Source organism: Octopus sinensis, linkage group LG6, assembly GCF_006345805.1.
Source record: "Octopus sinensis linkage group LG6, ASM634580v1, whole genome shotgun sequence".
Lineage (NCBI taxonomy): Eukaryota > Metazoa > Mollusca > Cephalopoda > Octopoda > Octopodidae > Octopus > Octopus sinensis.
The window spans coordinates 18,519,584-18,546,703 of record NC_043002.1 but is presented as its reverse complement, the minus strand read 5'-3'; the positions used below and the strand labels follow the sequence as shown (position 1 = coordinate 18,546,703).

General features: G+C 35.6%; 1 protein-coding gene across 1 annotated transcript; it reads left to right on the top strand.

Annotated features, from left to right (window-relative positions):
- On the top strand, positions 1-22,599 carry LOC115213120 (glutamate receptor 2-like). Its single transcript, XM_029782048.2, has 6 exons — positions 1-191; positions 6,202-6,240; positions 8,218-8,409; positions 11,159-11,504; positions 13,942-14,690; positions 22,409-22,599. The coding sequence occupies exons 1-6, from the start codon at positions 87-89 to the stop codon at positions 22,466-22,468; spliced, it is 1,491 nt and encodes a 496-aa protein (XP_029637908.1). The 5' UTR covers positions 1-86; the 3' UTR covers positions 22,469-22,599.
- Positions 22,600-27,120: the final 4,521 nt, after the last annotated feature.

The following is a 27,120-nucleotide window of genomic DNA, read 5'->3' as shown; positions in this document are numbered from 1 at the left end:
ATAAAAACGAATTTGCTGAAACTGCCCTGTCAGTACATTTCATACACTTTTTAGGCATCATTTGCCCCACTATATCACCAGTTAAAATGTCAATGTCTTTAAAGAAATTTATGTTCTCCATAAATCTTGCATCTTTGGGATTTTTCTTGCTGATATCGTTTCAATGTATAGTCACGTTGGCAGAAGCTAAGGTAGGTTGATTCTAAGTTCATATATTACATTTCAAATATATAGATAAAACAATTTCTTTTTCTCTATAATACTCTATTAACCTTCATTTCTCTCCAGAATCCCATGAGGATATAACATCTTTTTGCTGTCAGTTTTTATATCTTAACTTCAGTTTGTAAGATGGAGACTTTTCCCAGAATATGGTTCCCCCAAATTTAAATGTTTTAAAATTCCTTTATCATACTAGCTACATCACTTGTTCATTTCATTTTACTATATCGTAAGAAAGCTTCTAAGCTCAAAGTATTCACTAATTCTAAAATCCCAACATCACTCCGATTGTCTCTACAATTTGTTAAAGAAACTGTTATTGAAAAATCTCCAACTGTTTAAGATGATTTAAATACAATGACCATGTTTTAAAGCCACACAAGAAAAAGGCAAAATACGTTTTGAAAATAGGTACTTTAGTATCATTTCTTATACAATGGTGAAAGTTTAGTGAAGATTGTATTTTCCAAAAGATTTGCACCACTTTCGAATTCTATCTGCAAATCATCTTCAAGATTTGCATTCCTGTTTTACTTACATATTTGAAAAGCTTAGCAGATCGTATTTGATGGTATATAAGACGTACTATCTCCCTCTTTCCTCTCTCTTTCTCTTCCCCCTCTCTCACTTCGCCCTCTCTCTCTTCTCCCTCTCCCTCTCAGAAGTCCCAAATAATCACCCCTGAATTACATGCATTAAAAATACCATATTTACAATGGAGGGATAGGTGTCCTCATCTTGTTTGTTGCTATCACAACGTTTCGGCTGATGTACTCTCCAGCCTTCATCAGGTGTTCAGGTGGAATTTGACTAGTGGGGTACATTAAGGTATGTTGCTGATGTTATTTTTCTGCTGATAATAATTATTTTTCAAGTCCCTGTCTGGGATTGAACTTAGAATCCGAGGGTTAGTAGCCCGCGCTCTTATCCACTACGCTATATGCCCGTGGGCAATTGTATAGTGAATTTTAGGGTCTATAAACCTAGTATTTTATCTTCTCTTAATACTGGTTCCCATATTACATTAATATTTGCACTTGGTCTGCTTAGGGGTTACTATGTCCTAGCATATGTGCTGCCTCTTAATCTTCGTATTTTCCAGTGGTGTTCTCTATCGATTATTTTAACTTCATCCTTGCAGCAGGATGTGGTCTCCGTTTTTCCAGACATGATCAGCTACACCCGATTCTTCAAAATCCCCTCATGTCACATATTTACGATGTTCCTCTACCCTTACTTTAAGGGGACGGCATGTTTCACCTTTGTATAACCTACCACAACTGCATGGGATAGGGTACACGTAATTTTTGTTCATAATCTCTTCTATGGATGGTTTTATTCGGAGAAGATATTTGCAAAGTCTTTTCCAAGAGGCCTTTGGCACAGGGTAGACAGACTGTACTCAATTTACGGGTTTCATGCTCTCCTCTCTTCCTAATTGTGGTGGACAGTATGTTATTTGGGTAGTTGTTGTATAGTAAATTGTTTCTTAGCCTGATCATTTCTTCCTGGAGTGTATCAGTATCATTGCTTAAAGTCTTTGCTCGATGTTTTAGATACTGCGCAATCTCCCTCTTTATACTGTATGGATGGTTGGAATTGAAGTTGAGGTATTGCCCAGTGAAGGTAGCTTGCGATATACGGATGTCCTGAATCCATACTCAGTGCGCGTTATTAATACGTCCAGGAATGCTAGCTGATTGTCCTTTTCCTTTTCAATTGCGAACTGTATGGATGGTTTTTATTGAGTTCACATGATCTAGTAGTACTTGGACATCCTCCTGGCGGGGCCAGAGTATGAAGGTGTCTTCAACATATCGAGGTCTTAGAGTTGACTTTAGTGATGTTGATCCTAAAGCCTAATTCTTAAAGTATTCCATGTATATATTAGCTATTATTGGTGATAATGACAAACCTTTAGCTAAACCATCATCCTGTCGATAGATATCAGTATCTACTCTAAAGTAGGTACTTTCTACGCAGCAAGTCAACATTTCCATCAAGGTTTCTATTGGTATACTTGTGCATTCTTTTAGAGAGGTATCCGCCACTAGTTTATCTTGAATCACTGATAGTGCTTCATTAGTTGGGACGTTGTGAAACAGACTTATCACATCCAGACTAACCGTCTGGTTGGATCATATGGGAGTATCCTTGATCAATTCTGTGAAGTGAGTGGAATTCTTCACATACGATGTTGACTTACCTGATATGGGTTGGCCATTATCACCAGTAACAAGTGGCAATAATGTTCTATGGACGTGTCTCTTGAGGCCTGCTGGTGCCTTGCAACCTTTAGGCAAATGGAACAAGTTGAGGACTCAGTTTGTTTAAGTGCTTGTGGATCATTTACTATGTGTTTTCTTGAGCGGGCGGCAAGGCCTGCTTTGCTTCGTATCACGAAACCACAATGACGGGAGCAGTGTTTTACCAGCGTGCTTTCATGCTTGCACAATTGTTGGTCCCGGTGCTGGAGTCGACTTTGGTCAAGTCTTTGAACTGAGAAGAAGCAGGACTTGCGCCAGGTCCTGCGTTCTGATACTTTGTTTTCTCTGGAAAAAAAGAGAATGTTCATCGCTTCAGATTGTTTTTTAGTTAGTCTTTCAAGCGCAAGTGCAGCCTTCCAACTGACCTTCCTCTTGGGAATTGGCCAAAGAGAAGTTGCTTCGGTATTCTGATATCACACATATGTGAGAGATAACCTGACCATCTAAGCTGTATTATGATGTGGATAGTTTCAATACCTGATATATATATATATATATATATATATATATATATATATAATATATATATATATATATATATATATATATATATATATATATATATATATATATAATGTATGTTTTACTTTTTGCTTAAATAGAAATCTTTTGCTATTTAAGTAACCAGTAAGACATACATTTTCGACTTTGAAAAAAGGCTACTTGAAGTTCGAAGCTCAGAGTAACCACTAAAAATTATTAAGATTAAAATAAAAATTATCCCCTAATTAACCCCTAAAAAAAGCATCACTACTCATTCTTTCAAATATATATATAATAATGTACCAAGGACTTTCTCTTTATTATTCTATTATATATATATATATATATATATATATATATATATATATATATATATATACACATGAATGCATATATTTATGTTTCTGATGTTATCAATATACTGAAGTGCACACTCAAGACCGAACCCCAGAACTGATAATCAACCTCATAGATATCACAATAACACCAATTTTTCTCTAAACGATTATAGATGCCCATCGTATGCTGATCTGTTGTAAATCATTATGGTTTTGATACCTAGCTAACTGTACCATCCAATCCAACGGCATCGACAGCGTAGAACAAAATATTTAAACGCAGCACGCGAGTTAAAAGAGATAGCACGTACATACACACTCACTCACCCACTCATTTACACACACGCGTACAAACACACTCTCACGCAAGCAGAACATACATATTCTTGCGATAAAACAGAATCTACAATGCATAACAAATGTCTTTCTAGCTAACAACGATACGAAAAAGTTAAACTTATACTATCTGCTTTGAACCTAACCTCAATAGCCTAGTTAAAAAAGGTCAAAACCCAATTATAACGGAAATATAATGGTAACAAACACAAGGAAATATAAGTATCTATGAAAAACCGTCAAGAGACTTCCGGTGCCGACACAGCAAGGCAATATAACCATTGCCTTGTTGATATTTTGAAATCATTTGATACGTACGTTTCAGCTTTGCGCAATATTTAATAAATGCATTCATTACGTATATCTTCCTCAGTTAAAGCATTTTCAAAATATTTTAAAGTGCTTTAAGCTGAGGGAGTTTTGTGTAATCGATGAATTTCTTATTGTATATTAAGAAAGCTAGAAACGTACGTACTAAATAATTTCAAAATATTACTGTTTGGTTTTACTTCATTTTACAACTTATGCGAGTCGATGCCAGTACAAATTAGACAAATTATGCAGATACTTTGACAATGACTTGGAAGTCTGATATATTTGATACGAGTCCAAAATTTTGGTACCGTGCACCGCCTCTCAGTATAACAAGAAATATGTATGTCTTTTCTATTTTTTGATTATTATAAATCTTCCACTGAGGAGGGAGCCCGTTTCCAACAAAGATACAAGGCTCAATCTTTGGGATGTAGTTAACACAGACAAATTCACGTTTGGAACTTGATAAAAGTCTTGCATATTTTTACTGTTCCACTCACAGATTGCACTTGTAATGTACGAATTAGCCGGTCAGTTTCTCTTTCTGAAAATCCCAGTTTATTCATATTCTCCTTTAAGCTTTTGCTAACAAAACTTAGTGCTCCATTTATTATTGGTATGAATATGAATTCATAGTATTGATATAGAAGCAGGATGTTTCGAAGCAGTTGTCCATAAATATCCTCTTTTTCTTTGATTTTCAAATACTTATATCTGAAGGGCAGTTAACCTCTATGATGGTACACACCTTTACCACTTTGTCCCAAACAACAATATCCGGTCTGTTATGTTTACATTTGACAGAAGTTTGGATGAGAATATTCTACCAGTGTGTATATATGTATGTATGCATATATGTATATATATATTTATATATACGTACACACAAACATGTGTATAAATACATGCATACATATATACGTATACATATGCACACATATATGTTCTTCTAAGAAGAACAGGATGGAGTAAGTGGAGCAAGAACACACATGAAAAAGAAAAGTGTACCTGAAGAGGTCACAGATGTGTGACGAAAGATTTCCGGGCAATGAACATGAATTAAAATAATAAAATAAGAACAGTAATAAACGAGTGAAGAAAAATATATAGTGCGTGTGTTTATTTGGCAAAAAAGACAAAATGACCATCCCGAAATACAACAATATATATACATGTCTATGCGAATATATATGTAAATACGAGGGTGTGCTGAAAAGTTCCGGTTTTGTGCAAAAGATAATACAGCAGGCTCATTAATTATGATTTTATTGAACATATTCCCCTCTCATATTCACACTCTTCTTGCAGTGACTCTTTGGTTTTTCTAAGCCCCGTAAAAGAAAATCTTGTGCAGTTGTAACAATAGGAGCCAATAGTTTCATCATCATCCATGGTTCATCAACCTCGCAGCCAATGATTCTTTTGTGTCTTGTCATCTAAAAAGCAAGAAGGTTCTTGAGTCAGCACAGGCGTCAACTGCAACAACGAGGCTGTGGTGGTGTTGAGATATTAGAAAGCAACACGGAGCTTCTTAAGTGTTCATCGACATACTAGAAATATCAGTAATCTAACTGAAATCACACGTTAAAGACCTAAACAATGAAGGACATTTTAGATTGTGTAGCTTTAGATACACTAAATCTGGAAAAGAGACGGGATAGAGCAAATAGAAAAAAAATTGAGTATAATTTTGATGGATCATGACTCACTTTCTTCTACATAACGATAACATTAAAAAGAGGATGAAATAGGTACCAAAAGCAGCAGTAGCAGCAGCAGCAGCACCCCGACCTCCTACGCAACCGCTGAGCCTGGATGCGCATTCATCCATCCGTCGATGCTCTCGGTGTCGGGGGTTGACCTGCTTTCTCTTCTGCGGGTCTTACGAATAGCAAAGGACCACGTTTCGGACTTCTCCCATCTTGCAAGCTCTGGGACGAAGACCGTTTCGCTCAACAAACAAACAAAACAAACAAACAAAGCAGCAGCAGCAACAACAACAATAACAAAGTAGATATAACTTAAAAGTGATGTTACATGTTAAATTGCCGTTTCCATGTCTGACAAGCAGTAATGACTTCAATTCCGTAACCAAGGCAACACAAAACCTACCCCAAGACCAGTTTTCAGAATATGTGTTTGTTGTCAGTTATCTTCCAATATAGATATTTCAAAATTTAATATTTTTGTGAAATATTTTGAGATAATTATCAAAACAATGCTTTCTTTTTATTTTCTAGAATCCCGCGAAAAAGGTTATCAAGGTTTCTACGTTACAAGTAAGTGCTTTGTATCGTCTCTTGTCCGTGTTCTAAAATAATTTATCACTTCTGATGGATTGGCTACCTAATTAAGAATATTATCACTATTCATACTCACGCCTATTAATATTCAAATTAATACAAAATGTTTGTTATTTACATCAAAAGCTTTTGATAAATATCTGAAACCAATATAAAAGTCTTTCATTCTATAAGATTTATACGAAAGAAGCAGAAAGCTTAGTGACTTAATAAATCTTAAAGAAGAATACTTCTGGCTGGAGGTGGTTGATTATTTTGTTGTTGTTTAGTTCCAGATCAACCCTGATCAAGCGGACCTTGGATCGAAGGCATTCTAACCCTGATCATCCAGATTTTTCTCAGATATTTTATATATAGGATTACCTTGTCTGATGTTTCCTCTTATCAAGCCGGTATAATACAATCTTACGATTTCACAACTACTTCTTATTGATCGGGCGAACGAGGTGTGAATCCTTTGTTAGCAACTGACATTCACATTAGAAGCTTTTGTGCTGATATCTGGCTTAGCGGGGAAGGGTTTATAAAATCGTGGAAACAGAAGCGGTTTTCCAAATATAAGCCATCTCAATTACTGCATGTAATAAAGATGATATAAAGTAGCAAGATTATAGTACTATTTACACTAAAGTATTTAACTTTATTCATATTACTTCCTAGTATAAAATCTGTCTGAATCATTGTAATAAATTGTATGCTATTTACTTTTACTCATTAACAACATTTCTTGTATCTAAATCGGAAACAATTATAATTTTAACAAAGAGAGAGAGTGAGAGAGGGGAAATTACCAACTTACATATTCAGCATGAGAAATTAAGTGTTGGTGTTAACGTACTTAAGATAGTGAACTAAAATACTTCATTTAAAATGTTTATGTCTGTTATCAAGGGCCTGATAAATACTGATAAAAAATATATTGAGGAGACCTAGTAAGACAAGCATGTCTAGGTTGTTACCATACTTCATATCTACAGCTTGTCCTCTGATTAAATCTCTAATTCAATATGATTTAATATAAATACCAGAATTTGAAATTAAACTTTTATTTCCAAATAGCGACATTTCAATTAATTTCAAAATAATTTTGAATCATTATCTTTAATGCAGTGTGCGGCACAAAGCGTTTAACTTCGAATCAGAAGGTTGCGTTTTCGCGTCTCGGCGTGGTTGATTATCTTTTATGGGTTTGGGCATGCCCTTGAGGTTAGAAGCTCGCTTCTCAACTACATGGTTTTGGGTTCTGTCCCAGAACCATCTTGGGCAATTGTTGCCAACTGAAGCCCCAGGCCGATCAAAGACTTGTGAGTGGATTTGGTAGGCGGAAACCGAAAAGAGCCCGCTGCCGTATATATATATATATATATATTATATATATATATATATATATATATATATATGTGTGGGTGTGTGTGTGTGTGTGTGTATGTGTGCGGGTGAGTGTGTGTGTGTGTATGTGTGCGGGCATGCGTGTGTGTGTTTGTGTGTGTGTATGTGTCTTTGTGTTTGTGTTTGTCTTCCTCCACCGCTAACAACTGGTGGTGGTTTCTTTACATTTCCGTAACTTAAGAGCTCGACAAAAAGAGACCGATAGATTAAGCACCAAACTTGTTCTATTCTTTCAAATAAAAACCCTTCAAGACGGTGCCCCAGCATGGCCGCACTCTAATGACTAAAATGAGTGTGACGCTTATTAATTTAAGTAATAATGGCGCCTTCATGCTGCTAATGTTTCATCGTTTTATTTTTCAGTTACCAATAGGGTTTAAATCAATGCACACTGTGAGTTTGTTAATGAAACGTTTACCAAGACTATAAATCTGAAGCTATCTGCTGCTTCCTGTACATTATCACCCATGTAACTGACAAATTAGGTGACGGTTACATAATTCTGTGTCTTTTTACTCGACAGCTTTATATTCTTGCTTAATGGGTTGTTTTTGTTTTCTCCAGATTCCTCCCTTTTACATGGAAGAAAAGCATGAAAGCGGAAGAGAACAGCATGGCTACATAGTTGACATGTTAGCTCAGATGGCTCCATTAATGAATGTGACCTTTGACATAAACTTAGTGAAAGACGGACGCTTTGGACATATTGATGAAGATGGAAACTGGACCGGAATGATTGGAGAAGTTGTATCAGGGGTAAGGCGACTTGAAACTACTTTGAAAATATATCTTTATCCGCTGAAAAAGATATTGATAACGCTCTGATGCATATGTCTCTAATGTCTCTAACGTGTATATATATATATATATATATATATATATATAATGATTCACAATCAACGTGCAGAAATGGCGTATTCCGAATGAAAAAGGTAATGTAATCCGATGGTTGAGAGAATTCCGCGAATTAGGTACTCCAAAGTCAGTCAGGAGGCTGGGGCTCTGTCTTCCTTTTCTATTGGACTTTCCTCTGTTTCTGAAGAAGAGCGTCTGCTCGAAACGTTAAACCACCTTTCTTTCCTTCCTTGAGCATCTGCTAATACTTTACATGTACCACGTCCTCGCGTTGTTTTTTTTTGTGTTTGTATTTTTTTAATTCTCTCTCTCTCTCTCTCTCTCTCTCTCTCTCTATATATATATATATATATATATATATATATATATATATGTATATACATACATACATACATACATACATACATACATACATACATACATACATACATACATACATAGATATATATGTATAATGTATATAATCAGATAGAAAGGTAATTATCTCCCTGTACAGAACAACTCATTAGCGTCCTAATTAATAGAACATGAAATATAAATATTAATATAAAGAGAAGAGAATAAATTTCAGGAGTCAGAGTTCATCTCGTCAGTATATTTCCCGACATCGGAATACTTCATAAAAATACGCGTAAATATAAATATGTAAATACGATATGAAATACAAAACATAGCTATACTCTCATGATATAGTATGAACTTGTACGTCTGTGTTTGGAATCTATGAGAAAGTTATTATCCATGCAAGGTCATAATTGCATGAATCTAAATTACCAAATGGATGAAAGAATGGTTCGCAATGATTTTAAGAGGAATCGATTGGTAAATCAAGTGAAAGTTCAAATTCTTACGGCCGTTTCAAGAACATATGGTATGAAATGGGTGAACCATTTTCATCCATCTCAGTTATCCACATTTCTTTCTTCAGAGACTGACTTCATAATTAGAACTTATACAACTAGATGCCATACAAACTAACCGGGATAGACTCCACCTGTACGGATATTCTAACAGCGATTTGCAGCAGTTTGCTATATTTGACTCGAGTCGAAAATCCTGGTACCTTGCAGCGCATCACCTTAGCTTTGTACGTTCATCGACGTTTGTCTGACACGATAAAGCAGTGAATTGGCAGAGTCATTAAAGCGTTGGGCAGAATACTTTGCAGTATTTGTATTGACTCTTTTGCACTCTGAGTTCAAATCCCGTCGAGGATAATTTTTTCAGTCAGCTTCTCATGGTCGTTCAAAAGATATGAATGTAAGTCTGTGGATTGGTGGAACTGCAAATTATCGAACCGGATGCCTTGCAGTTTTTGTTCCGGCTCTTAAAATTCAAGTCCTGTAATAGCCTACTTTGGTCGGTTTAATATTACAAGCATTCGGGAGAGGTCTCCTGTTTGAATGCACCTTCCTCCCCACATCCACTTGCATCTGAGATCCGGTAGCAGTTCTTGGACACTGCCTTCTCTCCTGACTAAAGGATAAAAATTATACCATGCTTAGTAGAATTTGTTCTTGTGTCAAGTGAAAATAATCTAATATTTATTTATTTGTTGTTTGAGAAGTAAAGACAGCATTACCATCAATATACTTCCAAAGTTACCCGTCATATAATGGGCAGTACTATAGTGTAATAATAATTAATGGATGTTCCTATTCTCTTGGAAACATCTCCAGACTTTTGTTCTATTAAACAAATAGAAACTTATTTTTAATAGATTTGTAAGCAAAAAAAGAAGCGCGGCGTCCACGACCCTTTTTAGGCAACCTCGAGAAGGTTTGATTACGAAAGTTAAGGAGACCAGGATCAAATACTTGAAACGCAATAGGCCCCGCTCAAATCTCCCAGAAGGAAGTGGGTGAAGTTGAACTGGTCGATTTTCTGTACAAGACTTTGGTTGATCCAAGGCATTGGTAAGACACATTTACACAAGGTATCAAATGCTGTGATCGTACCCCAAAAGACACATAGTTACAAAGTGAACTCCTTAGTCCCTCAGCAGTACCTCGTTGATGGAAATTTAAACCCCAAGAAAAAATTTCATTTATATTTTCTTTAAATAACATTTTTATATCCTTTAGACGATGTTTAAATTAATTAGTCATCTTATTTCATTTACTTTACTAATGCTATTGGAAAAGGAATATATTTAGCCTACCCAGGCAATTATAAGATTAGGTCCCAGTTTGTCAATATTTAAAACTTACATTTAAAATTTCAAAAAAATGATGTTAAAACTCCCGATGCGATGTAATGTGCTATTTGCTTAAGGCAGCGAGCTGGGCGAAATGCGTAGCCGTATTTTGTCTGTCGTTACGTTCCGAGATCAAATTCCGCCGAGGTCGACTTCGCCTTTCATCCTTTCGGGGTCGATAAATAAAGTACCAGTTACGCACTGGGGTCGATGTAATCGACTTAATCCCTTTGTCTGTCCTTGTTTGTTCCCTCTATGTTTAGCCCCTTGTGGGCAGTAAAGAAATATAATGTGCTATTTGCTCCCTGATAATGCGATTTCGGTTTCAAATACAAGAAACTGTACTCATTCATATTTTCTTAAAATTAATAACCTCTAGCATCATCTTTGAAGTCAAACCAATAGATTTTGGTCTAGTTTCCATTCTAAAGGAAGTAATTATTTCCTTTTCAGCATGCTGATATCGCTGCCGCTCCTCTTACCCTCGATTCAAACCGTTTGAGACATGTGGATATGTCTTTTCCATTTCTAAGTTCTGGATATAAAATCGTTATTAAAAAACCAAAGCTGACACAAGTGACACGTGGACTTTTCATTATTTTAAAACCATTCACAACTCCTGTTTGGTGTTTCATCATATTAGCTTATGTACTGACCGGTAGCTTTCTGGCAATAATCGGTCGAATTAGTCCGTATGAATGGACAAACACGTCGGACGTGGATGTTGATTCGGAAAAACGTAGCAGTTTTAATTGTATGAATAGTTTTTGGTTCACCTTCAGTACATTCATGTGGCAAGGTAAGTGATGCTGTGTCACAATGATGGCACTTACCTTTCATTTTTATTACTATTTGTTCACTCACATTCTTAAAGTATGCAAATGCATTTTACCAATCCAGTCCAGACCAGTCTTAATTATCAAGTCCATTATCAAATTAAAAGCTCAGTTATGTGCGCATGTTTGTAACTGTGTAAGATTGTGCATGCTGTATCTAAAACACAACTGTCTATAAAATTAATTGTATTTTCTTTACCGAGGTCCTTTCTATAATTTCGTATCGTTTATTATTATTATTATTATTATTATTATTATTATTATTATTATTATTATTATTATTATTATTATTATTATTATTATTAATATTACCATTATTATCATTATTATCATAATTATTATTATTATTATTATTATTATTATTATTATTATTATTATATTATTATTATTATATTATTATTATTATTTCATCATTATTATTATTATCATTATTATAGTAAAATCCTCATACGCATTATCAAAATATCAGACTTTCAAAGGTTCGACGCAACAACACAAGCCTACATCACTTTATCTCATACATCAACATGAAGGCTCTACAAATTTTAATGGTGGCTTTGGGAACATAACTGTTAAGGAAAAAATGGAAAGGAACTTGCATGGAAATATGAGAAAAACTTTGGTAAAAAGGCACAGCGAGAACGCATACATGTTTTCAGTGCACATTTAAGAGAAATGCTTTTCCTCCTCTTCCTCCCTCACTTTATATATATATACGTACCTGATACAAGCAAAACATTTATAAGAAGAATTTTCTTGAATCGTAACTCCCATTTCTGAAGATTGGTATTTAGTCAGTGTGTTACATATCCAAGTACCCTAATAATTACAGGTATAAACCTGAACTGGTAATCTGAATAAAGTAACTATAGATTTCTCAATAGTTCAGCATAGGTGTTCTCTTTTTCACTGATCTTCAGCTTTACGTTTACATCCGTTGGGCAGCTAATTTCCACAACACAGTTTCTCTCCTCTATCCTAAATCATTATATCAGGTTTAATTTCAAGATGGCGGTCCACGATGAAGCCAGGTCAGCTATGGCTTTGACTATTCTCACTGGAACTTTAGGAAGTTGAAGAGCTTCTAGCTTCCATGAGTGGGGAACGGAATCAAAGGCTTTCTTGTAATCTAGCCACATTGTATGTATGTATGTATGTATGTATATGTATGTATGTATGTATGTATGTATGATGTATGTATGTATGATGTATGTATGTATGTATGCATTTATGTATGATTGTATGTATGTATGTATGTATGTATGTATGTATGCATTTATGTATGATTGTATGTATGTATGTATGAATGAATGTATGTATGTATGTATGTATGTATGTATGTATGTATGTATGTATGTATGTATGTTAGATACAGTCTTTTAGCTATACTTATGTATCTATACTACAATGGAGAAAGCTGCTTACCAACTAGGTATTTGGTATGTATTACTAAAAGTACTAAAAGAAAGCAATATTAAAAACTTTACCGTCTGGAACTACTTTTACAAATTCATGTTCTAAGAAATTTCCTATAATTTCAATTTCTGTTTAGTGATGCCTGTGTATTATCATAAAAATGTGACCTGTTACTATTGCATTTGTCACTAATCCTTCTGATGAAAATATTCGGAGTATCCTGCTTGAAAATATTAACGTATCATGTTTCATGCCAGTTCATAATAATTATGTTTACTTGCTGTGTATATGTATGACCTCATTATGTACGTCTTTTTGCATGATATGCATTATAGCCTCAACCAGTCACTGAATCTTTGAAACAGCTGTAAAGATCTATCTTCATATTGTAATATGGATATGTATGTGTAGCATCTCATATAAATGAATTCTTACCACCTATAACAGCCTGATTTGTGATTATAAATACATACACACATACATATTTACCTACACACACATTTATATGTGCATACAAGCATACAAGTACACACACACACACATACACACACACACACACATATATATACATACACATTTAAAAATACATTAAGAATAGAAAAAAAAGAAAATGCTTTGGAAATTTTATCTTGGAAAATGTATTAATAACATTTTAAAGAAAGTAAACTTCCAGTTTCAGTCGTTTTAAAAGGATGATTTAGTCATACTGAAATAAAGGGGAAAATAAATTGAAATAAATTAAATTAATTTAAATCTTTCATCACATCAGCTCCGGAAGTTCATACTTTGCCAACAAAAGTCAAATGGTGCGGCGTTTCGTGTCTTTCTGACCGTTTCTGGTTGACACCCAAATACACACACACATGTAAATTTATATATATATATATATGCATACATACACATACACACACATATATTTATCACGAACACATACATAGGTACTCATATATTCATATTCATAATTATATATATATATATTTTTAGGATATCGTATTGCGCCTCGGTCTTATTCTGGAAGAACACTCAGCGTGTTTTGGTGGATATTCGTCTTGGTAACACTGGTTCTTTACATCGGTTCCATGGCAGCGCACTTACTGGCAAACAGACCAAAGAATGCTTTTCTACCATTCACAACTTTTTATGAAATGGCCAAACAAAGTGAAGTCCGTTATGGGGCCTTAAAATCAGGTTCAACTCTCCGTTATTTTAAAAGGTCATCAGTTGCTATGGAAAGACATATTTATGAAAACATCATGAAGGATCAAAGTGTTTTGACATCGTCAACAGAGGAAGGTTTGCAAAGGGTGCGAGAATCAAATGGCATGTATGCCTATATTATGGAAGGCGATCTGGCTGAATTTTTAGTTAGTCAAAAACCCTGTGACCTTATGGTAGTCGGAGACATAGGAGATCACTCTTATTCCTTTGTCACGCAGAAGAATTCTTTACTGAGTAATGAGGTAAATCATGCTATTATTAGCCTAAAAGAAATGGATATTATTGAACAAATACATAAGAAATGGATGCTGGGTGAATGTCACACGACTATCTTTTGGGAAGTCTTCATGGACAGTCAAGCATACTTTGATAAAATCACTTCAATACATGACAACATCTTCAGCGGTCTTAACATCACTTTATTTGCTGGCCCTTTGATAATATTGCTCATTGGAATGATTATAGCTGGATCTTTATTGGTGGCTGAAGTGTTCCTGTCAGGCGGAGATATCAAGGTAAGTATATAAATTATTATTACTATTATTATTTTATATACGCACAACAGATTAGACTGTTGGAAAAATTCCTAACATCGGGTTACAACAAGTAATCTTAGATGCCAAGAACTCTCCGAAGTATTCTAACTGTCCCTAATAACACTTTTTTCTGGAGTTGCACAAGACTATGTTTTATGCCTATTTTCCATGTCCATCTGTTCAAATACTTAGTGATAGTTACTAATAGTTCCCATAGTCTCTGTAATTAAATGGCTAGATCGTAGTACTTTGCTATTTTTTCTATACCTCTCATATTGACTTTCTCATCATTTGGAACTGTAAAGTTATATGGTACTTTTTATTCTTTTTGTCTACTAAATCAAGACTTCTAGTTTCTATTACTCTGTCCATCTCAATGTTAAAGTCCCACAACATCTTTCTTACTTTTTACTAATTTACTAGGTTCATGTTCATACCATCTATCATTATCGTAAAATCCTAGATTCCTACATAATTCCCAGTGGATTATGCTCTCTAGGTTGTCATGACTATTCTTGTATTCTTTCTGTACCACCATGCTATATTCACTTACTATATGAGTAGCACTATCTTTTTTTGATTTACATAACCGACATTAGGAATCTACCTGGTTTTTGTTTATTTAGGCTTTTATCCAATTAGTCCTTAATGCTTGATCTTGTGCAGCTACTAACAAACTTTCTGCCTCCCTTTTCTGCTTCTCTTTCTGCAAACATAATCATGTCTCACTACTACTATTTGCTGTAATTATCTTTGGGAATCTACCACGAAAAGTCTTCTCTTGCCTGACAGATAATGTTTCTTCTGGGTTTTAACTTTATTTGGCTTTTTGGTTTCCTTATATCTTGTGACACTAGCAGCTCTTAAGCTTTCTTCACTATTACCTACATAGGAGTCTATATCTACTCTAGCTGACTGGAGCGTATATTAGCCGACGCGTTGTGTTAACAACAAACAAGATGAGGACAAATATCCATCGAATGTAAATAATGTAAACAGTATTTCTGCAAGCATAATCATATCTCTCTGCTACTATTTGCTGCAATTATCTTTGGGAATCTACCATGTTAAGTCTTCTCTTGCCAGTCTGATATCCTTCTTCCTTTCTTGGGTTTTAATTTCATTTGGCTTTTTGGTTTCCTTATGTCTTGTGACTCTAGCAGCTCTTAAATTTCTTTCACTATTACCTACATCTACTCTAGCTAACACCACACAGTCTTACACTGATATTAACCCTATTCTATCTTACCTTTCCAGGTAAGTATAATCTTACTACTCCTGTTCTTGAGAGAGGTCCTCTATTTGTACTGAATTTCTTCTTACTTCTGTGTAGACTTGCTCATTCAGATTTTGTCCAATCTACAAATTCGGACCATTTAGCTTTGACTTCATTAGCTTTCTCACCCTTCTGATGTACTCCTTCTCAGTTTTCGTTTTCCTTTCTATAGTTAGTGCTCTGTTAGATATCTAATACTCCTAGATACTTACAACTCTCTCCTTTTAATGATTTTAATGTCTGGCCATCTGGTAATTGGACGCCTTCACTGTTGACTACCCGACCCTTTTTCATGACTAATATTTCACACTTATTAGGCGGGGGTGAGCTGGCAGAAACGTTAGCACGCCGGGCGAAAATGCTTAGCGGTACTTCGTCTGTCGTTATGTTGTGAGTTCAAATTCCACCGAGGTCGACTTTGCCTTTCATCCTTTCGGGGTCGATTAAACAAGTACCAGTTGCGCACTGGGGTCGATGTAATCGACTTGATCCCCTTGTTTGTCCCCTCTATGTTTAGCTCCCTTGAGGGTAATAAAGAAATAAATATTTCACACTTATCTATACCAAATTCCATGTCTATATCTTTACTAAAGAGTCTTACCGTTTGTATTAAATAATCTATTTATTTTTTTTAATATATTTTTTATGATCTGAAGCCTTTTAGTAAGAATAAAAAAGACATTATTATTATTATTATTATTATTATTATATTATTATTATTATTATTATTATTATTATTATTATTATTATTATTATTATTATCATTATTATTAATATTATTATTATTATAAAGGAGGCGAGCTGGCAGAATCGTTTGCACGCTAGACGAAATGTTTAGCGGTATTTAGCCCGTCGCTAAGTTCTGATTGAGGCTGACTTTGATTTTCATCCTTTCGGGGTCGGTAGATTAAGTACCAGTGAAACACTGGGGTGGATGTAACCGACTAGTCCCCTCTCCCAAAATTTCAGGCCTTGTATCTATAGTAGAGAGAATTGTTATAATTATTAGTATATGAAAACTCACAGCTCATTTTGCTGGGTATGATGGGAAGTATTAGCTGTCCACAGCCAGCAGACTAAGGTGACACTTGTTTACTGGTCATGCTTCAAGAACCCTGCGATGAATTCTTGCAGTTCTAAGCAATCCTTTTCACCATGTTGGTAGCTGAATGCTGATACGTCCCCGTATACCAATTACTATTGGTATCACGTCTACTCTCTTCATTGAGCACAACCTTCGTATTTCTCACTTTAAATCGTCGTAGTTGTTTATTTTTTTCTTCGATTTTCATATTAATCCTTTTGTCACCGGGACATGTTATGTCGATAATCATACATGTTCTTTCTTTTTTATTCACCACAACAATGTCCTGTTTTCTATGTCTGGTCAGGTGATCGTACTGGATCATTACATCCCACAGGATTTTGCAGTTCTGATTTTCGGTGACTCCTTGTGTGGTTTTTTTCATACCACGTCTTTGTTCTTTGTAGGCCGTGATTTCCACAGAACTCGCAATGGATCATTCTTACCACATTGTCATGGTGTCGTTTGTATTCGGGCATTCGCTAACGATGTGCCATACTCTTTCACCCCTCTTACCTCACATTCTGCATTTGTCGCTATCGGTAGTGTTGTCAAATCTGCGCTTCATATAATTGGTTATCAACGCTTGTTCCTGGGCTGAATGTATCTGTCTCTATCTTCAGGTCACTCCTCCTCATTGATAGCCACCTGTATCTGTCTTGGCGTTCTCATCTCTTGCAAACTGGCCGTACATTTTTTCCTTTCATGCCTTTCATACCACTTTTTTGCTCTGTCAAGTCCATACTTGTTGCAAAGTGTCCAATGGACAATCCTTGTTATATTATGACATCGCTTATATTCTTTCTGGGCTAGTGGCGTACATTGGCTGGTAATATGCCAGACTGTTTCCCCATTTTGTCTACAAATTCTGCACTTATTTGATGTGTTCTCTATTCTGTATTTGATGTAATTGGTTCTTAACGCTTGCTCTTAGGCAGCACAGGTTAGAGATTCCGTTTCCATTTTTAAATTACTTTTACTCATCCATAGCCATCTTTTTTCTGTGTCTGTTTTATCTTCAACATCCCTGTGAAGTTGTCCATGCATTCTTTTCTTTATCCGCCTATTTTCAGTTTGATTCATTCTCAAGTGCTTGCACAGTGCTTTATTTTTGCAATCTTCCATCCTGCACAAGCCTGACCTTCTTACTTCCAATAATAGCAGTTCTGAGACATTTGTTACATACCACGTTATGTTGTTTTAATTTGCTCTAATGCTGTGTTCGCATCCAAACAGTCCCCTTCCTCCTCTCTTTCTTTCTACATACAGTCTGTCTGAGTCACTTTTTGGATTGAATATCCTATATCTAGTTAGCGACTTCCTTGTCTTTCTGTCTAAGCTGTTTAGTTCGTCTACTGTTCATGCGATCACCCCTGCTCTATATCTAAGGAGTAAAACCGCCCAGGTGTTGATCGCTTCAATCTTATTCCGTCCGTTTAATTTCAAATTAAGGATCCGTCTCAGTCTGCCCAAGTACTCCACCTTAAATATTTTTGTCATTTTTTTCTCCATCAATTTATCAATTTCAAATATCCCCAAGTACTTATAGCCCACCTCTTCTATTTGTTTCATAACCTCCCCCAACGGTATCGCTGACCCGTCCATACATTTGATATTTGCCTTTCTTCAAGACTAACACATCACACTTTTTTAGTTTGAACTCAATTCTGATATCAGTACTGCAAGTATGCACCGTATCAACGAGGGAACTGACTTGAGATTCATCTTTACTATAAAGTTTGAAGTTTTCCATAAGTAATAAATGGTTGACTTTATGTTGGCGTTTCTTTGATACACACCCAGCCTTTGCTCTCCTCAGAATCACTGTTAGTGGTATCAAGCACAGTACAAAGATCAGTGAGGACAGGCAGTCTCCTTAGAAGATGCCTCTCCTGATTTCTATTTCCCTAAACTTCTTCCGTATGCTGTCAGGTCCGTCCTCCACTTCACCATACTTTTTCCAAGCAATCGCTCAACATTTGATGCAATACCAAATAGGTTCATACATTCCATAATTCAAGAATGTGGGATCATATCGTACACCTTACAATAATCGATCTATGACATAACTAAGTTAGTTTTCCTCCTCTTGCAGTCTCTGAGTACAGTTTTGTCTATCAGGAGTTGATCCTTGGTATCTCTGCTCTTACGTTTGCAACCCTTCTGCTCATGTGGCAGGACTCCATTTTTTCGTATATTAACTGCGACTATTTTAGTCAATAATTTCTACACAAGTGGCAAGCAGGATATCGGCCTGTAATTGTCTACCGTATTGCCTTTTTCGAAGTTTTTCAGGCATAGCACCAACCCATTGTCGACCACTCTGGTGTTACTTGGTCGGTATTTAACAGGATGTTGAGTTGTGCAGCTATTCATGCATGGCATTCACCAAATCTTTTTATCCAGTAACCTTGAACTCCGTCTGGTCCTGGGGCCTTCCAGTTTCCCATTTTGTTGCTGATTTCCTTTACTTCCCAAACTGAAATGAGTAGTTCTGCCTGTTTTGGACAGACTACTGTTTATTTCAGTTCTTGCAACCATTCAGCATCCTTATTGTGTTCCTTGTCTTTGCTCCAGATGTCACTCCAAAACTTTTGGTTTTCAATGCTATCTGGTATCAACTTTTCATCTGTACACACTCCATTTACTTCTTTGTAAAATCCCTTCTGATCTTCTCTGAATAACCTATTCTGCTTGTATCCCTTCCTTCTTTGGTTGTATTTTACTATTTTTGCTTTCTTTGCAGCGATGCGCTGTTTCAGTTTCTCCATTACCACTTTCAGGCCCTTACCTTCAATATCATATTTCCTGTTCAGTGCTCTGTATTTTTATTTGCTTTTAAGCCCCGCCCTTATCTTTTCGGTCTAACACAGAAATGTTTTTCGAGAACATGTCTAACCCCGCCTGTATTTTTCTTTTCCACTATGGATCTTTTCTTTTTTATATGACATCAACACCCATATTTTCTGCTATAACAATACTTACCTTGATCAAATTATTTGTTTCTGTGATGGTTTTTGTTCTGATGTATTTCATTCACATTTGTTCGTTTCTTGGTTCAATTTCCACCCATCAACCTTTTTAAGGTTGCAAATAATGTCGCTATCGTTCTCCTGTAGCCTTGCCTTTATTCTGTCGTAGATTGTCTTTTGCCCATCTGTCATATCACCATTAGTTTCATTGTCTTCTTCCAGACCATCTATTTGTCTCTCATTGACAAGCTATCACTGTTTCTTGTGGTTTATTAGAGATCTCACCTCTGTTTTCTGCCATGAGATTAATTTTATCAATAAGAACTTTATTTTTATCGTTCTTACTGTTGCTGTTATCCAATACCCGTCTTTTGATAGCCTCGAGCTCTACTTCTGTGAGCCAACGTTTTTTTTCTTATTGCTCTAGTTTGATCACATAATCTTTATTCCGTGAGTTGAAACAATCCTCACTCTCTCTCCATAATACGTTGTCGGTATCCCCTAATAAGAACACCATTTTCGTCTACAGGGTTGCTCAGGTCGTAACACTCCATAACCACAGCATTGACTTGTTTGTCCCATCTACGCCGTGTGTGCTGGTCCCTTGCTGAATAACGACAGGCTGGAGTCAGACCAGTATCTCTGAGCCTGCTGGGCGCAACCCTGTCACCATCAAGGGCTTTAGTTTCATTACCACCGCTATTCACAATATTTTGTTTTTTCATTGTCATTCGTATGAGGTAGCGATTATTAGGTTGCGCAATTACCAGTGTTTTTATCGTGACACCATTACTAGATATATCATCAATCAGGACATGGGGAGATTCCAACCGCTTCCTTTCATAATTATTATTATCATCACTGATTTTATTATTTTCATTTTTTTTACTATTTGTTATTGTTACTGGGTTCTCATTCCTAAGGTATTTTTCGATGTTATTATCATTATTATTATTATTATTATTATTATATTATTATTATTATTATTATTATTATTATTATTCAGGTCACTGCCTGGAATCGAACTCGGGATCATGGGGTTAGTAGTCCGCGCTGTTAACCACTACGCCACGGGCATATGGCGTAGTGCTTAAGAGCTACTACAAGATTCCGAGTTCGATTCCAGGCAGTGACCTGAATAACAATAATAATAATAATAATAATAATAATAATAATAATAATAATAATAATAATAATAATAATAATAATAATAATAATAATAATAATAATAATAATAATAATAATAATAATATCAACATCGAAAAATAACTAAGGAATGAGAACCCAGGTTCGAAATTTCCCTAAGACTCCTGATGAAGGCTGGAGAGTATATCAGTCAAAACGTTGTGTTAACAACAAACAAATATCCGTCAAATGTAAATAATGTAAATAATCACCTTGTTTTATTTTTTATTACTGATAGAAAAATGATACACACACATACTCATACACACACACACACACACACACACACACACACACACACACACACACATATTGATGGTCACATCGTTGAATTTTTCTTTTTTTCTTTCTATGAATTTTGCTGTGGTTTACAGTTATTATTATTATTATCATTATTGAGTGAGAGAGTAGTGCATGCCATCAAAGTGATACTGGGGTAAAATATACCAAGCCCAGTATACCCATCATGACTACCCGTCTGAAAAGGGTACACCAGGCACATGCATCACAACCATATGTGCGCGACATGGTGATCTCATATCAAGATAAACAGCACATGACCTTGCAGGTGGGGCCCAGTTAGAATTTTCTTCCCGCTCAAAAAGTCCCTGAATAAGGATTGTTTAAGGATGTTGGACGAACCACCCATGTTTCCAAGGTGAATTATCCAAACCTCCAAGAATTCCTTTCAACACATGGCTATGATTCTCCTCCACTACTTCTGCTCATGATCAGAGATGCACATATCGTCAGCCACTAAGGGACATACTCAACTGGTTAAGGTCAAACAACTGACAATCAAATCTGTGGTATTGAGCAGAATATTTGCTGTAGCCTATCTTTTATACCAAGACAAAATAATAATAATAATAATAATAATAATAATAATAATAATAATAATAATAATAATAATAATAATAATTATTATTATTATTGTTATTATTATTATTATTAAAATTGGGTAAAATCCTCAATGACTACACTATTTCTACGACAAGAAACAATCCCAGTTGTTACATACAGTTCACTCAAATTTTTAATTACGTATACCTTCTCAAATACAAGCATTCACTCACATACACACAAAGTCCCAGACCCACGTATTACTTCAATTGCTCAAACTATTTTATCATTCAGTTGACTCTCTCCAAATGTATTTTTCTTTTATTTACATGTACAGCGTAGTAATATCGGTGAAGATGGCCACCAGCTTCAAGAAAGCTTTAATGAACAAAATTAATTGAGGTAGAAGCAACTTTTTACTGGACATGCGCAGATGAGCGATGAGGTGATGAGTCGGAAAATCGGTGAGGCAAAAGATGAACAAGTTATTGATAAGTGGATCATTAAAACACACTTGTACTAACTTGACTCTCTGGTCTTTATAATATATTTATTCTATTTGTGTCTTATATGCATGTAGCTTCAATTTTCTTTTGAAATGTCTCTGAATAATTTGTAAACCAATTTCCTTTCTTAATTTCCTAACGTTCATGTCTCAAAAAGGATCGAGGCCATTGTAGCATTGAGGACTATTAAAAAGGAAAACAAGGGGCCTACAAATTCCTGGCTACCTGCTTCAAGAGGCGACACCTAGTAGTGTTCGATACGTCTTCCCTGCTACAATGTTTGAAGACTTCTATACTTGTCAGACATGGGTTCCGTACAACTTCCATTTCCACAATTGACAAAATACAATTCGAAACAACCATCGACTAACAATTTTATGTCAGAAAACTTGTTCGTAAACCGATTTGTTCGTGATGAGAGGCATTCGTAAAACGAAGTTCTACTGTACTTACAGTTTCACTGTCAAAAATCAATTTACTTCATATCTCTTTCATTTTCTGAATTCTTACCATGTAAACATCTTGCCAATGAGAAAAAATCCGCCCCGATAAGAACAAAACTTCTAAATTGGATGAAAAAATTTGAAGCGTTGCTTTGGTGTAATGGTTGGCGTGTCTGTCATTCTTACAAAAAAGTAGGTTTGGGTCCTGTGGTCAACGTGCTACTTTTTTTCCATCCAGGGAACTCTTTATCATCTAATATTCTACATACTAACATTTATAGCTTTATAGACTTTGAGCCCCACAGTGAAAAATAATTTACTCTACGACTCCATATTTTTGTACGCATAAAAATGTGTATTTCATTTTGTGCAATGCATGTTATTTAGAAATGCTTATTCTGTGATTGTAAGAATATCAGAAATTCTGATCTCGGCTAAAGACAATCTGCTTTCTCCAGTAGAAAAGTGTTTTCACTAAGTGCTCGGCATCACAGTTTCCTGTCCTCACCAAAAAATGCTGTCTTACAATTCACTAGATTTGAAACCGAAAGTCATCTCTTTATTGATAGTACAGCAACATTATAATTCACAAACAAAAATTCAACACAATATGTATCGGAAAGAGACAAACATCGCCACAGCAGTGAATCATGAGAACGTCAGACGCGTTTCGCCTTTCTTGGAGCTTGTCATCCCTGTCAATGGTGTGTATTTGCTGAATATGATACACAGATGGCATTTATAATTTAATGCTGTTTCAATTGCGTACACTGAGTTTATTTACGCTCGGCAAGCTGTGCGCAATGTTTGTGAATGTGCTATTCGATGATCGCTATATGACGGATGTGACATATTCCGTCTAGGAACGAGTCAATCGGGTATTTGTCACTGACTAGGCCCAAGAAGGGAAAAACATGTTTGATGTTCATGAGAGTCGCTGCTAGGACGATACTCGTCTTACTCCAAAATATATTGTGTTTTTAACAAGATATATCTGTGAAGAAGTTTTCTCGCAGACATTTTGCAAACTATAGCATCAAGTCTTGCAATGGTGTATTTACGGTAAGTACAGCTTACAGATGGTTATTTCAATTCAATGCTGCTTCTGTTGCTTACACTTTATTTTAGGAACAATGTCTATTTTGCAATAAAATAATCAAGAATAAAGGCACTTGGGAAGCAAATGTCATCCATTGTCGAACAAGATTTTATCAAATCATTTCTCAATGTTATGACTTCGGCAGAGTGAGAAATCTATTGGAGGAGATGATCTGATTTACAGAGTCGTGGAATGATTTTAAAACTTGTCCATTATTAAATGCTTTATTACTGACATCGTCAACTAGAAACGATTGTGAAAACAGTCAGGTGCAAAAAATTCACAACTTGAACACCAGATGTCGAGAATCAACGAATATGTGTCACTAAAAGAAAGCAGCCTGAGCGCAAGATTAGATAAAACAAGCATTTAATTTGAGACATAATTGTCGTATATATAGAAATTAACTTCACAATATCCTTTTATGGATGACCTAAAATAATGGATCTAGTGTAAGTTAAATGGGGGGAAGTACACATATGTCTACCCACGGACACTTCTAACATATACCTAAGTTATCAGCTGATTACTGCAAACTAAAGAGACTCTATTTCAAAGTCGTCTTAATAAGGGCTTCTACTGTACACGCACGCGCGTACACACACATACACACACACACACACACACACACACAGACATACACACAGACACACAGACACAGACACACTCACAGACACACACACACAGACACACACACACATGTATACACACACACATATATATATATAGACATCAGTGCTGTCTGAAATCAATGTGACCGTCACTCAGAATGCTTTTGGTAGGACCAGTGTACTAACATTTCGGATACTAGAATGGACATTTGAAGAGATCTTTAAATTAAACATCGAATCTAGAAGGATACAACCTAGTAACTTCCACATCACTAGTGACGCTTGCAGGATCTATGTTAAACGGAGGGATGGCTACAGAAGCATAAGGCCAATCCAGACGGCCTTTGAGTGTCACATAATATCACTTAGATAACAGAAAAGAGAGAAATGAATAACGCAGTTGAATTAAATGAAGAACTACTCAGCAGGTAATCCGAATGTACAGCTGTTCCATGTGAAGCACGGATAGCTGGTTTAACTTACTTAACATAAACGTGGTGAAGAAAATACTCATTCCAGCAGAAAGTTACGCATCGCTGGAGAATACCAACATTGACAATTAATCATTGGCATGATTTATAGCTTCACGGGGAGTTGTGATACCAACATCTCATCTCATCTAGAAGGCTACGTCTTTTCAGTGCAAAAACATGAAATACGTATTAAAAGATTAGAGTTAAGGCTGTTCCTAAACGTACACGACGTGATAGAAAGTATAGATTGCATATCCAATGGTTAAGATATCACACACAGCATCAGCACCTGTCCAAATTTATCCGCAAGGTATTACTGTTTTGGGGAGATAGATAAAGTATTACTCCTAGATGGTTGGTTGAAAGAGTATCGAAAGTAATGCTTATTATTAGCGTCTATCTGGGTTGTACGTATTCTGACTTGAAGTTCTATCTTCAAGCTTGCATTTGAGTTACAAAGTAAAAGTTAATTTTAATGCTGCCACTGGCTCGGGAATGAAATTTGCTTAGGGGTTGCAAACCCAGGTCCAAAAATATTTACAAAAAAGGTCTATTTTTTTTTGTTATTTTTGTGTTTTGCTCTTTGAGAAGGAACCCAACTTCAAGCTACTTTTTACACATCACTTTTTATTTACCGTTTTCTAAACCCGAGGAAAATAAATAGGGCTGCAAATTTTGGTTCTGCACTCTGCAAAAGTTCTAGGGGGTGCACTTGCACCACTTGCACCCCTGTTCTCGGGCCCATGAATGCTGCATTTTAATAGCAATCAGAGTGCGTTTATTAGACCATTGTTTTTATTAGAAAAGATAGGCTTCGTTAAATAGCGACTGTTTCCATATGTTCAGAAAAAGAAAGCAGTAGGCATATTTGTAAATTTCTTCTTGCTAGTTTGGTTCCAGTTTAAATGACAGAATTATCTGTCAAACATATCTCAGCTTTAAACAAATCTCAACATCATGTTTACAAGTGCCTCTTGTAAAGACAATTTTCGCCTTCACGTCGAGAATGGCTTTATAACAAAATTACAATATCAGACGTTGGAGCGTTCTTATGATGGTAAACTGTTCAAATATCAGCAAGATGAAGTAGTTTGATATTTACTGTCATACTGATGTATCAAATACCACGCAAATTCAACTGAAAAAGCTATGGTGATGATTGTCAACAGTATGTGGTTACTGTATCATAACTACACGCATATGAAAGCAATACAAACTGAATGATCTGAAAGATATATGGTTCTATCTCAGGAGGGTTATTATTCCAAAAAGAAACATATACACTGGTGTAAAAAAGAAACACACAGCACCTATTCCAAAAAGAAACACAACACCTGTCCAAATTTATCCGTTTACTGCTTTGGGAATATAGATAAAGTATTACACCTAGGCGCTTGGTTGAAAGAGTATCTAGTGGCATCTAATTTGACTTGAAGTTCTATCTCCTGTGACCAACAGAAACGGTGATAGAATGGTGGGGAAGTACCCAAGTATTTCAGCGAATCATCATTAACGCCAGAATACCAACTGATGGGGAAGAATGCAAGAAGACGTTCAGGTGCTTCTCATTCAACGAAGAATATATACTTGTGTGTGTATACATATATGTATATGTGTGTATGTATGTATATATATAATATGTAAAATATTTATATAATATATATGTATATATATGTTTGTTTGTATGTGTGTATATATATACGTATGCATGTATGGGTACATGACGTCACCAACAGTAAACAACATGAAGTACGAAAACGAATGAGTTTAATACGTAAACAGCGAGAGAAACAAATGGAAAACATAAAGAATGTCCTTTCAACAGTTGTCGGCTGTCTGAAGGGATGGTGGCATCCAGAGAAACATAGGTTCAATACCTAATATTTTTGGGGGAAATGATTTCCTTAAAATAATAGG

Bases quoted from the DNA above. Each gene is read 5' to 3' on its own strand.
- LOC115213120 (XM_029782048.2), top strand. From the start codon at position 87: ATGTCAATGTCTTTAAAGAAATTTATGTTCTCCATAAATCTTGCATCT. The intron at 8,410-11,158 runs GTAAGGCGACTT...TTTCCTTTTCAG, and splicing joins TTGGAGAAGTTGTATCAGGG to CATGCTGATATCGCTGCCGC. The intron at 14,691-22,408 runs GTAAGTATATAA...TTACATGTACAG, and splicing joins TGTCAGGCGGAGATATCAAG to CGTAGTAATATCGGTGAAGA.